Raw genomic sequence first — 13,626 nt, 5'->3', positions numbered from 1 at the left:
TTTCAGAGTGTTTCGTAGTGTCCTTCCCTTTCCTTTGATTTAACTTTCATATCGTCGACATATACCTCCACTTCTTTGTGCATCATGTCATGCAGCAGTGTTGTCGCCATCCTTTGGTAAGTGGCTCTAGTGTTCTTCAACCCAATTGACATTACTCGGTAGCAGTAGGTTCCTCATGGTTTGGTGAAGGTGGTCTTCTCTCTATCCTCTGGAGACATCGGAATTTGATTATACCCGAAGAAACCATCCATGAAAGATAGTAATGCACGTCCTACGGTGTTGTCCACTAGCTCATCTATGTGTGGCAATGGAAAGTCATCCTTCGGACTGGCCTTGTTGAGATCTCGAAAATCTACACAGACCCTGATTTCCCCAGCTTCTTTGGTACTGTAACGATATTGGCTACCCACTGAGGGTATTCAGTGACTATAAGAAAACCGGCATTGATTTGCTTAGTGACTTCTTTTATCTTTAAGACTCAATCAGGGTGCATACGTCTTAGTTTTTGTTTAACATGTTTTACATCAGGATGGAGAGGAATCTTGTGCTGAACAATTTCGGGGTCTATTCCAGGCATGTCCTCGTAAGACCAGGCAAAAACATCTTCATATTCTTTTAGCAAAAGGATTAGTTTTTCACTTTACCGAGAAGATAGTGTTGCACCAATTTTAACCAACTTGGGCTCATTTTCAGCTCCTATGTTTGCTATGATTATTTCTTCAGAAAAAGGTTTGGCATGCCTATCTTCTTCCCTCTCAATGAATTCTAGAATTTCTTCCTCAAAAATCAGATTATCAGAATCCACATAGTTAATCATAGGCAAAGTGAAAAAGGTTTTACAACATACATATGTACAATGGGTGTGAGGAAGAACTTTTTACAAACAAATGCAAGCGGGTTCCTAGCCTACAGATTCCTGTCTTATTTTGAAATGTTATATGGCTTTTCTAATCACATGTAAGGTTTGGGTAGTCTCAAGGGCGTTCCGTTGTCAAAAGGGCACAAGTCCTTTCACCAGCCTATCATAGGCGGTAATCGGGTGATTCCTTTTTTGATATACCGCTAGGTATAAGTGATTGTGGAGTTGGCTGAAAGCCCTAACATAGCTCGTGACATGTCGGGATATTAGGTGAATTCAACGAGGTTGCCCGCTCGATGCATATGATACAAGAATTAGATAAAGCAAGTATTAGTCTTATGTCCAATTTTCTGGTTATGGCTCTCAATTTTCCAACAGAGTCGCCAAAAACTGTAGACACCTCCCAAACGGGGTATGGCTATTCAAATAGATCATTCTTGTTTGGTTTCCACTTCATAAACCAAGATCGTGGATATTCCCATGGCTAGGAATATCACCACACGATAACAGTTATCATCAAAATAGAGTCGCTACCTAGTTTGTTAAAACTAGAAAAAATAGATAGAGATTTCAGGTATGGGAGCCAAGAGTACAATAAGGGAAAGGTGTTAGGCACCCCTCTTTGTCCAGTTTGAAACTGGCCCATAATCGTTCGACATATGATTAGTATTTGCTTTATTTAATTCTAAACACATAATCTAGTTATTTAGCCTTTAACAATGATAAGGTGAGCCAGAACGGTAATGAAAGCATGCATAAAAATAGATAAGAAGGATAGACTATCCCAGGAAATAGATCCCTCAGCCGGTGAATGGATGTCATGGCTGAGGGATCCCACTGGATCGATGTATCAGCCGAAGGATCGATGTATCGGTCGAAGGATTGATTCCCCAATCGATGTTCTTCCTCACACCAGACTAAATAATTAACAAAAAATTAAAATGCTACGGTTAATGTGCAAAGGCATGAAATAAACCAAACCATAGGCCCCTGGGCCTCACCACCTTGATCCCTTAGTTGCTTTGATTGCTTCGGATTGAGGGTGATTAACTGAAATTTGCATTTTCAAACCACGCCTTACTTGAATTGATGACACATCTGAGTCTGAGTCTGACATAGAGTCTCTTGAGTCGTCTGAGTCTAGTTCTAGCTTTGAGTCAGAGATTGTGCCTCTTGGCCCTCCACGTCATAGCTTTTACTTCGAGTTTGATTCTGCTATACTTGGCAACCCTAAGGGTTTTGTGAAATGAAAGAGTCTACTTCTGACTACTTCACTGATTTATACATAAACTGTGTTGACCCTAACGATGAAGGGATAGATTTCGATGGGGATATTCCTAAGGAAATCCGTGCCCTCATCGAGAGGGAAGATGAAAGGCATGCTCAGCCATTAAAAGAAGTAGTTTCTATCAACTTGAAAGATAAGGGGATATCCCCAAATGGTTCAAGTGGGCTCCACTTTATCCCCGGAGGAGCATTGTGGTTTCAAAGAGCTACTCATGGAGTTCAGTGATATCTTCACATGGTCTCATCACGACATGCCCGGATCAACCCCGAGATAGTGGAGGATTGAATCCCCCTGTTGTCGGATGCTAAACCTGTGAAACAGAAGCTGAGGCGGATGAGGCCGGATTGGGTGCAGAAGATCAAGGACGAGGTCACCAAGTAGATTGACGCTGGTTTTCTCATGGTTTCTCAATACCCCACTTGGGTAGCCAACATCGTGCATGTTCCTAAAAAGAATGGACAAATTTGAGTATGCATTGATTTCAGGGATTTCAACAAAGCAAGCCCCAAAGATGATTTTCCATTGCCTCATATCGATGTGCTTGTGGATAATATGGCAGGACATGCTATGCTCTCATTCATGGATGGATTCTCAGGTTACAATCAGATTCTCATGGCACCGAAGGATCGTGAGAAAATGACCTTCATCACTGAGTGGGGAACGTACTGCTATTTGGTCATGCCGTTTGGTTTGAAGAATGCCAGACCTACCTATCAGCAGGCTACGACCATCTTGCATGACATGATCCACAAAGAAGTTGAAGTCTACGTGGATGATATGATTGCCAAGTCAAAAACTCGAGAAGGCCATATTCCTGTACTTAGGAAGTTCTTTGAACGACTAGGCAAGTTTCGGATCCGCCTCAATCCATAGAAATATGCACATTCGGAGTCACAACAGGCAAAATGCTTGGCTTCATGATCACCTCTAGAGAAATTGAGGTTGATCTGTCAAAAATCAAGGTTGTTTTCGAGATGAAGCTGCTAGAGTCTGAAAAGGGAGTGCAAAGGTTTTTAGGGAAGGTGCAGTTCATCAGCAGATTCATCGCAGTCAACTTGCGAGCTGATGTTTCATCTACTCAAGAAGGACGTCTCATTCACATGGACAGATAAGTGTCAGGCTGCTTTCCTTTCTATTTAGGAGTATTTGCAGAACCCACCAGTTTTGATGCCATCAATACCAAGGAAGCCTTTGATTCTCTATCTATCTGTAACCCCGTCAGCCATGGGATGCTTGCTAGCTCAAGAAGTGGAGAAAGCCATTTATTACCTGAGCAAGAAAATGGTTGGATGTGAAGAGCGCTACACTCCTTTGAAAAAGAAGTGTTAGGCTCTCGTATGGGCCTCCAAAAAGCTGAGGCACTACATGTTGGCTTATCCAGTGAAGATGATTTCTTGAATGGATCCTCTTAAGTATCTGTTTGAGAAGCCTGCACTCACCGGTAAGTTAGCTCGCTGGTTGCTTTTGCTGGCGGAGTTCGATCTTGAGTATGTCACAAGGAAATCGGTCAAAGGACGTACGATTGCAGAATTTTTGGCCGATCACCCTGTTGATGGACCAGAGGACTCTGATTTTGTGTTTCCAGATGAAGAAGTGATGACAATTGTTGAAGATGTTTGGACTCTCTACTTTGACGGAGCAGCCAACCAGAAAGGATTTAGGATCGGGGTATTGCTAATTACACCTGATGGCTCTCATATTTTGCTTGCAATCAAACTCAATTTTGATGTTACAAACAACCAAGCTGAGTATGAGGCTTGCATTGTTGGCATGGAGGCTGCTCTTACACTTGGTGTCGAAAAGCTCGAGGTTATTGGAGATTCCAATCTTGTAGTCTCTCAAGCCAACGGGAACTGGAAAGTCCGTGAGGAGAAGCTGAAACCTTATCATCAGGATTTGGAAGATCTAATTCCTCATTTCAACAAGGTGACCTTCACTCATATCCCTCGGTTGAAGAACCAATTCGCCGATGCTTTAGCAACTTTGGCTTCCATGGTCGAACTTCCTTTGGGTGTTAAGCTCTGCCCTATCCTAATTGAACAGAGGAACTTTCCCGCTTATCAGTATGTAAATGCCATTGATGATGTTGATGATGGCCTACCCTGGTACCATGACATATGGAACTTTGTTGAGAGTGGGGTGTATTCAGCTAAGGCCACTAAAAAGGCTCAAACTGCGTTACGAAGGTTGGCGGCCCAATACATCATTTGTGGAGGAAAGCTGTACAGGAGGTCTCACTGTGGAATGCACAAGTTGTCTGTCAACGGCGCTAAGATGACAAGGATAATGGAGGAGATTCATGAAGGAGTCTGTGGCCCTCACATGAGTAGTGTCATGCTCGCTAGGAAGATCCTACGACAAGGATACTTTTGGTCTATCATGGAAGCATAGTGTGTGGATTACGTGCGTCACTGTCACAAGTGCCAGATCCACGCCAATCTTATGCATATTCCTCCATCCAATTTGTTTGGCATGACTTCACCTTGGCCTTTCTCCGTGTGGGGCATCGATGTTATCGTCATGATTAGACCTTCTGCTTCAAACGGCCACAGGTTCATTCTAGTGGCGATAGATTACTTCACCAAGTGGATGGAAGTTGAATCTTACAAAACCCTAACTGCGGTTCAAATTGCTCATTTTATCAGAAAGAATATTATCTATCGATACGGTGTCCCACAAGCATTTGTATCAGATAATGAAAGTCATTTCAAAGGCAGGGTTTTGGAACTCTTTGATGAGTTCAAGATTCAAATCCATCATTCAACGGTCTATCATCCATAAACAAATGGAGCAGTTGAGGCCACGAACAAGAATGTCGAAATGATCATCAAGAAGTCTGCTGAGTCTGCCAGTGACTAGCATGAGCAACTACCTCTAGTGCTTTAGGGGTATCGAACATCAATTCGAACATCAACAGGGGCAACACCCTTCTCCCTAGTTTACGGGATGGAAATAGTAATCCCCATTGAGTTTGAGGTACCATCTTTAAGGGTCATGGCAGAATGTGGACTCACGGAATCTGAGTGGCTCAGTTGGAGGTTCGTCAAACTGATGCTTTTGGTGAGAGAAGGTTATGCGCCTTGTATCATGTTCAAGGGTATCAACAAAGGATCGCCCATGCGTTCTACAAGAAGGTGAAGCCTCGCAACTTGGTTGAGGGGGATATGGTTACGAAGGAAATCCGGGCACCTGTATTCGATCCTCGTGGCAAATTTCGACCAAAGCGTTCCAAGTCTTACATCATCAAGACCATCCTCTCTGGGGGAGTGGCTCAGCTCATAAGACCTCGACGGCAATGAATTCGCCACCCTGGTTAACCTGGATCAACTTAAATGTTACTATCATTGAGAGAAGCTAATTGAGCCAAAAACCACAAGGGTGGGTGGTTCCAAGCAAAATTTAGAGCAAGCCTGCTAGACCGAAAACCTAAGGAGGCGGTCTAGGAAAAAATAAGTACACAATAATCAAAAGCTTGCTAGACCGAAAACCATAAGAGGCAGTTCTAGGAAAAATTTAGAGCACAAAAGGAGAGGTAAAATACTCGAGTGAACCTTAGCCTGAACTACGTGCAACTTGATTCCTTGAAAAGGGATACGTAGGCAACCTCTCTGTGAGGTTCGGTTACAATCAATTAAATTGATCCATGGTTTGCTGTTTTGGGGTGTATCTCTATGGTCGAAGCAAGGTGGTGTTCAACATTTGAATCAAAAAGGGAGAAAACCCTTCATTTTTCAATTTTATTGCAAAACTACTACTTCTATTACACTGCTGAGCAAATTCTTAAAATAGTTAAGCATAAAAATAGAATAAAATGCTAGAGGCCCCAGCGGGCTCACAGTTTATTCTAGGTCATCACAGTCTATCAGGAGTCAATCTATGTTTTGCCTTTCTTCAATTTCTTTTCTTAGACAGGCTTTGTAATGACGTTGAAACTCCGTGCTGAAATCTGGATCAGCTCCTCCGAGTTGCCTTGAACCCTAGTTGTGTTCGTACCCGAGGAGGTTTTGAGCGTTGAGCACAGGAATGTGAAAGTTTTCGACCCCAACTTTATGCAGCCCTTAACTTATGCCTAGCTGGCAAAGGATACGCCCTGGAATGGTGAACGTGAAACTGGTCAGCCCAGCAATCACCATTCTCTCGAGGCCGGTAGAATTGGTAGCCATATCCAGATGGTTTAGCTAGTCACACCTCCAGACTATCTCGTTTGGTGACATCTCGGTCATGAATGCGTACCATCCATTCATGGATGCTTCTGGGTATATCATTCCCCTTTGGTGGATTCGGCCTGGCAGCATGTTCCGGCTTTGCTCAGGAGCCACAAGCAGTCCAAGTTTGTCTGATAGCCATAGCTACATGACCTAACAAGTAAGGAGCCATAAAAAACTTGAGTGGAAAAACAAGTGAGAAGCTCCATATAAAGCCTTCGTTGAGTGTTGAGGTAAAAAGAGAATGTGTGAAAACCAAAAAAAGGTGAGCTGAGTGAGGGTTTACCTGAAGTAGTAACGAGCTACGGCTGAACGTGTCGATTTGGGCGGTATAAACCAAGTCCAAACCCATTAGCGTCTCCGCAAGAACCATTGGCACCACATTCCTTCGAGTTTCCAATTGAGCAGCGACATTCACTAGCAATGGACTAATTTGTCTATCAGGGGACACCAGCAAATAAGCGGCGAGCACACAGATCGCCAAGGCAAACCAACGTCGGGCCTGCACGGCAGTATCCTTTGTGTTACCTTCCGTACCGTACCATTCCATTAGTCGCATGATATTGAGCTGACCACTGCATAGCAAACTCTCTACTGCCCCTCGGGAAATATTGAGACAGGACTTCAGCAACTTGGACATGCTCTGTCGATACGGCGGAACTACGAGTACATGTAAGGCAAAACTCTGGAGGTACGCTTGAAATTCCTCCACCGTGGGACATAGCTCATTATCTCCAAATCTGAACACGTGAACATCAGGATCCCAGAACCGTAAGGCTGCTCTCAAGATTTCATGGCAAAGCCTCACGTTTCGAAGGAAACGAAAAGCGGCCAGGCTGTGGGACCGAAAAGATAGCTAGTCTCCTGAACGAAAGTTTCTAACCATGGACTGATCAAGGTTGGTAGATTGTTCGCCATTATGGACGTTAAGAAGGCTTTGGCTTTTAGAGGTGTAGTTTATTTTTACAGTGAACCATTCCCTTTTATAGCCAAAACACATGGAAATATCAACCTTATTTTGTGTTCCAAGGTAAAAATTCAAAAGCAAAGGTGGCATAATCGCTTCAATACAAGGGTACACCTATAGTCTGTCCAAAAGGGTGTTCAGGACGACTGAGGATAAGGACAAGGCTTATTACATCTCAAAAAGAAGGTGTGGTCAAACAAAGGCACCTAAGTAGGGTCTTACCTGCACGCACCGATCATGGATTCACGAGCGTGTGACGTCACCTGCGCATTCGATCTCAGATACGAGCGTGCATCTGTAATATACCAGTTGACAGTAACAGGATGCTACTGCCTCCATCATGTCATTTTTGGTTCCAGAGGTTCTTTTCCACTTTTGATGGTTCAAGTAAGTCACCATGGGCATATGTGACCGTGTCCAAGCATCGGATTCAAAATGTTGTGCTGAATGAGGATTTTGGACCTCCGGTGGCCCATTTCAAGTTCAAATTGAGGTTTCGAAGGCTCAAAATCTATTTTAGAGGGTTTTGCCAAGTTCTGCTATACCATACACGTCATATGGACCTAATGTGACTGTGTGGGGGTGTCGGTTTCAATCCAGGACATATTCGAGTCGTCTTTTGCGTCTTATGTCCATTTTGCGATATTTTTAGCATTTTTCACTTTTTTCCTTATATCAGGATGTTTCTTGGTTTTGTCAGTTCGTACAGGTCATTACGCACCTATTTGGCCTTGCGCAAGTGTCAGTTTCACCCTTAATGATATGTTTTGAGTTTTGGCCTATTAATGCCCAAAATTTCATTACTTTTCCCGTGTCCAAGGGTACATGTTGTATCCGGGGATTCGTCTTCCTTTCTTTTTCGAGCTAATAGTGTCTCTACATATGCGTGTGTCTGTGTGTCGACTCAGTTCACATCAATCAATGCAAGTAAGGTATTAGAGGTTGGGTTTATGATTTCTTTTATCAATTTTCTTTGACGAGTAAACTAGAAAATGCAACTTTTATAGCTAATAATCTATATCCATGTCATACGGTGGAATATCATGTACGTGGGGCACTTCGGCCAATTAAAAAAAGATCATGTTTACCAGGGCACATTCGCCCACAAGTCAAAAAGGGCACGCATGCCCTATGCTACTGTCAACTAGGGCACGACGACCCACTACTACCTATCTACGTGGGCACGCAGGCCCAAATCAAAAGCAAATTGCATTAAAGTAAATGAGGCTCAACGGTAGCCCTCAGTCATCAAACCACTCGGCATCGTCGTTGTCCTCCTCATCGTCATCTTCCTCCTCTCTTTGATCCCTCTTATATCCAGGATCATCGGTGGAGTCGTCGTAGCCGCTGCTAGTGGATGAGCGTTCCTCGTCCTCTTCTTCTTCTTCCTCTTCCTCAGAGATCTCAGGCACCTTGTGTTGCCTCTTCTTGTGAACCGGCTCCACCTGAGATGGCTTCTCGCGCAGTTTCATCTGGTATTTCGCCTCTGCTTGGGCCAGACCCTCTTGGGCTTTCCGATAGTCTGTGACTATTGGTTGCCTGACACTCAACTATCTCTGAGAGCTGGCCAGAGTTGTAGATGAGCTCGTCGTTGTTGTCTTCTTCCGAGGAGGCCGCACGCTCTTTCTCCTAGTAGCCGCCTTGCTCTTTGCTTGCGTTGTAAATTCATTTAAACATTAGTATACACTGTGCATATAGTATATATCAAAATGTTGAAAGCAAGTACAGTTTATCAACTATCAAAAGCAAGGGCTATCAAGTGTATTATGTATCGGAAGCAAGTGCATATTACAAGTAAAGCAGAAGTGTATTATTTTCTGGAATGTATACCTGAGACCTCTGAACAACTGGTGGCTGAACTGGGGGTGGAGCTGGAGCTAGATAGTGTAACTCCGCAAGTAGGCCGCTCACCAACCTTCTGATCACTCTCTCCATTGCGAGCATTAGGTGAACGGCCTCATTAGCCCACTCAATTGGCACCTGCAAATATAATGTGACATTATCAAGCAGTTCAACAACAATCCAAGTTTATTGAAAGGCGTGAATTGAAGCTAAGTCAAACCGGAACAGTCACAGGTGCAGGCTCTGTCCTAGCCGGTGTGAAATGGACCTCTGCTGCCTTTCTCTAGGCGTCAATCACCCCCAACTTCCACGACAACTCGGATGCTCCACCCACCATCAGACCCCTGAGTCCCCGTCTGACCCAGGTCTCAACTCCCCTCTGTCTCTCTGTGGCTACCTTCCTCTACTCAGCAGCTCCCCGGGCCTAGCTCTGAATATCTCTGTAGGCCCTAACTCCGAGTGGCACCGCCAAGTACTCTCTCTGATAAGCGGCGTAGTCCCGCTCAGGTCGCAAGAAGCATGTCAGATCCGTGGCCGATCTTGTGAACTCCTCCAACTCGGCCCGCGTGTACTCGCCTGGATGTGAAGCACGGGGTGGAAGCGGCCTTGGCACCTAGAACTCAAGCAAACCAAGCGACTGTTGTGTCACTCGGTCACCCAAGTACCACTGCCAACCAAAAGCCGACTCCAGCAACACTCGACTAGCTGTAATGGCTCTACTCCTGACCAAGTTCTCCGGCTCTGGCTCTATTCTACTCCAGGGATTCCATGTGACCAACAATCAAGACAAGCAAACCGTGCAAGTATCAATCAGCAACAGCATTAAAGCAATACAAGGATGTATGATCTACTAGTGGGGTTTTGTGTTATACCTGCAAGGCTCGGAGTTCGTCCAAGTATATCCGGAAGCCGTTGAGATCCCATCTCCCTTTCTTTTCTCTCATATTGTCCTTGCTCCAAACATGCGCGCAGGGAAAAATCCTCAAGTCTGGACACCTGGTTCATGGACGGCACAGGTTTAGAATCTCGTAGGCCCAAAGTTGCACGATTTTCAAACATTCAAGGCACCAATCACAGATTATATGTAACGCCCCTGAATTTTGGTCAATAAAAATTTCGTTAAATATTTGAATTTTATTTTTTTTACTTTTTATATTCCTTCTATATTTCTGATATTTCGTGATAATTAGATTTTCGTCCCTAAATTTTAACAGTTGGCTAAGTAGTTTCCCGAGCACATAGAACTAGATTCTAAACCGATTAGTTAGAAACCAACTACCTAGTTCCTTGGTTCCTTTACCCATTGGGTAATAACCGTTAGGGAAGTTAGTGACCCTTGGGTAATAGAGTCTTTGACCAATAAAGTACCGATGTGACTAGGGAATCTTCCAATAAAGTTGATTTGACTTGTCATAATAAGGGAATCTTGTACCTTGTTTCCTAGAAGCCAACCTTGTCACTTCAAACTTTCTCATCAAACTTACTTTATTCTTTATCTATTGGTCCATAATGGTTAGGGTAATTTTTGTCCATTGGACAATAAGCTTTTCATTATAATATTTGACTAAAAGTACATGTAATCTTTTCAAAATCTTATTTTAAAGATAAAAAGTACTTGTACTTCTTTTATCCTTTGGTTAATGTCATTAGTCATTCCTTTGATTGACTTGTACTTGAAAGACTAGAAGATTTAACTTGTACCTTGAGATTCTTTTGTACTTTAATATTATAGTTTAATAAAAACATGTGCCTATTGATTAATCTTTGTCCTTAGGATTTATTAACTTATATATAGTACCATAAGTACATATGTATACATATATATATGTGCATAAGTGTACTAGCAAGAGAAAGAGAGAGAGAGAGGCCGTGGGAGAGAGAGAGAGAGTGATGTGTGATGTGTTGTGTAGTTGTACAAGCTACCTAAATAGGCCTAAGTCTATTTTGCCTAATGCCAACCCATTTTAGTCTCTTCCTAGCTTCCAAAGTACACCCTAGCCTTGCCTAGCTAGGTTATAATTACCTAGATTCACCTAGAAAGGCTAAAGATCTTATTTGATTTCATAGCCTTACACCTAAGATTTGGCCTAAGATTAGAGAGAAGGCTATGACTTGATTGAAAGGTTTGATTTGACAACTTAATGGAGCAAATCCATGGAGGATTTGGAGAGGGAGAGGGCCGGCCATGAGAGGGGAGGGAGAGCCCAAGATTTTGGCTATAAATAGCACCCCATGTTTCTCATTCAACTCACACCTTCACCTAGCAACTTCTCTCTCTAGAAAAATCTTGTTCTTTCTTTGTTCTTGCTTAGTTCTTTCTTGTTCTTGAGTTTTTCTTGTGTTCTTCAAGAAATTCATCCAAAGCCGCCACTCGACCACCCTTCGATCCATAAAGTAGAGTAGTGTTAGTCAAGAAGAAGTTTCGAGAGAAACCATTCTCTTTCAAATCTCCCGAAGGCATACCGTAGGAAGTTACTCCGTCCGACCACTGACTAACCTTCCGTAGCCGACTACCGCCAAAAAGTAAGGTAGGATCTCCTTATCGTCCACCCCAAGTATAAAGTAGGTTATTCCTATTTACTTTCCGTCTCAAGTATAATGTATGTTGTTTTGATCTCTAAGAAAGAACTGTTTTCGAAAGTTAAAACTTTACTATTTGAATCGAAGTATTCGAGTTGAGGTTGTATACATGAATTGTTTGTTTTGCTTGTGGAATAATATAGAATTGGATGATCTTGTTAGAATGATTCCTGCTTACTTTTGTTCTACCGCGAAGTCTTTGCATGTAAACGAGACACGAGAACCGAGAAAGTAGAAACATGACAAATAGGGTGTGATTAATGAAAGGGAATGTATTCCAAGGAAGGAAATATTTTGAAACTACATAATGACCGGTTTTGGTGGCATTATGTGAGTTGTGTGTGTGTGTGTGCCAATGGGAACCTGGCGCGGCGGAACTATTGTGAGGATACTCGGGAGACCGGCGCGGCGGAACCGGGGTTGGGTGTGTGGCTTGGTTATCCGCAGTACGGAGCCAATGCAATTGTGTGCCAATGGGAACCTGGCGCAGCGGAACCATTGTGAGGATACTCGGGAACCCGGCGCGGCGGAACCGAGGTTGGATGTGTTAAACAAAGGATTTTAGGAAATGTTGATTTGTATATGAAAATGGAGACACGGTCTACGATGAGTTGCGTCGGAGAAACTCGGAGAATCTTGGACACCAACGATAGTTATATAGCGATTGCGGATGTGTTATTGATATTGTCTTTTGTAGCTGTGTATACACGTATCATGTGGAAATTGATGTTTTATTTTAACCTTGTTTGTAAGTTAAGGGTTAGTGGGTAAGGTTTATCCTATTAAGCCTTTGTAGCTCATGGTGTTACCTTTGGTGACCCTGACATATTGTATCGGTGGCGACGCTGGTATAATGTGTCAGACTTTGTAGATGATCAAGGTGAGCAGTACACTTTAGAGGCCTTTGGAGTTGAAAAGCTGGCTCAGATGGAGGAGCAGGCGGAGCTGTAGTTAGGAACCTTAGTTCCCTTCCCTTGTGTAATAAAAGTACTCTCATGTGAGTTATGATGTAATAATGAGCCAGACTCACTTTGTTTTTGTAATAAAATGTCTTCTTTAATGTACCCAAAATTCGGGGCGTTACATTATATGGTTATACAATCAATAAGGCTATGCCATCAAAAGTGTACAAGTATGTTTTGAGTTTGAACTTTACAAGTTTGAAATCATACCTCCCATACTCTCTAGTAGCCGGCTGCTGCTTGCCCGATCCTTGACGCGTCTCCCAGAAAGTTGTAGATCGTGCCAAGTGTTGCTCCACCCCCATCAAAGTATGAGGTTGTCCTCAGGTCCTTCAGCACCGACAAGTACGACAAGTGCACCTTACTGAGCCTGCTAGGGTACAAGGAAGCACCAAATAGGTACAGCAAGTATGCCCTTGCCATTTGCTCCACCTCCTGCTCAGTAATCAGGTCCTTCTTCAGGTACTCCTTGAACTACTCATACTTGATCATCTCATCATCAAGGTTTGGTACCTCGCCCAGGAACCACTATATGGCCTCCTCGTCTCTGTGTATGCCTGTATCGAACGGGATAGGCTCTCCTCTAACGCGCAACCTAGTGATCGCCGCAAAGTCTGTAGTCGTTACCATCCTCTCTCCCGGCGGCAAGTGGAAAGTGTTGGTAGTATCCCTCCACCTCTCTGCGAGTGCAACAAAGACAACATGGTCATTCTTGACCGGCATCAAGATCCATACAAACTAGCCGAAGCCTGCCTCGTCTACTAACTACCTCACCCTCTCCGGCAACCCCTCGTACAATGCAAGGGAGTCACTCACCCCACCATGGCCACGGATGTCCCGCTGCTTTGCTTTTTTCTGTTTCAAGAACAAAGACAAGCAACAGAGAACTGTATTAACATACAAGAATTCATTTTCAAGTTCTA

General features: G+C 43.5%; 2 protein-coding genes across 2 annotated transcripts; one reads left to right on the top strand and one right to left on the bottom strand.

The window, feature by feature from the left end:
• Positions 1-3,545: 3,545 nt before the first annotated feature.
• Positions 3,546-4,538, top strand: LOC131299670 (uncharacterized). The gene is made up of 2 exons (XM_058325249.1): positions 3,546-4,242; positions 4,297-4,538. The coding sequence occupies exons 1-2, from the start codon at positions 3,546-3,548 to the stop codon at positions 4,536-4,538; spliced, it is 939 nt and encodes a 312-aa protein (XP_058181232.1).
• A 4,022-nt stretch (positions 4,539-8,560) lies between these two features.
• LOC131299669 (uncharacterized) lies at positions 8,561-10,105 on the bottom strand. Its single transcript, XM_058325248.1, has 3 exons — positions 10,034-10,105; positions 9,150-9,299; positions 8,561-8,869 (listed from the first exon to the last, which is right to left on the bottom strand). The coding sequence occupies exons 1-3, from the start codon at positions 10,103-10,105 to the stop codon at positions 8,561-8,563; spliced, it is 531 nt and encodes a 176-aa protein (XP_058181231.1).
• Positions 10,106-13,626: the final 3,521 nt, after the last annotated feature.

This window comes from Rhododendron vialii, chromosome 9a (assembly GCF_030253575.1).
Source record: "Rhododendron vialii isolate Sample 1 chromosome 9a, ASM3025357v1".
Classification (NCBI taxonomy): Eukaryota; Viridiplantae; Streptophyta; class Magnoliopsida; order Ericales; family Ericaceae; genus Rhododendron; species Rhododendron vialii.
Note: the sequence above shows the minus strand (reverse complement) of the source record. Positions and strands in the feature narration are given on the sequence as shown.

Bases quoted from the DNA above. Each gene is read 5' to 3' on its own strand.
- LOC131299670 (XM_058325249.1), top strand. From the start codon at position 3,546: ATGGATCCTCTTAAGTATCTGTTTGAGAAGCCTGCACTCACCGGTAAG. The intron at 4,243-4,296 runs GCCTACCCTGGT...GGGTGTATTCAG, and splicing joins CATTGATGATGTTGATGATG to CTAAGGCCACTAAAAAGGCT.
- LOC131299669 (XM_058325248.1), bottom strand. From the start codon at position 10,105: ATGAGAGAAAAGAAAGGGAGATGGGATCTCAACGGCTTCCGGATATAC. The intron at 9,300-10,033 runs GTATAACACAAA...TTATATTTGCAG, and splicing joins ACGAACTCCGAGCCTTGCAG to GTGCCAATTGAGTGGGCTAA. The intron at 8,870-9,149 runs GTATACATTCCA...TCTCAGAGATAG, and splicing joins CAGTTGTTCAGAGGTCTCAG to TTGAGTGTCAGGCAACCAAT.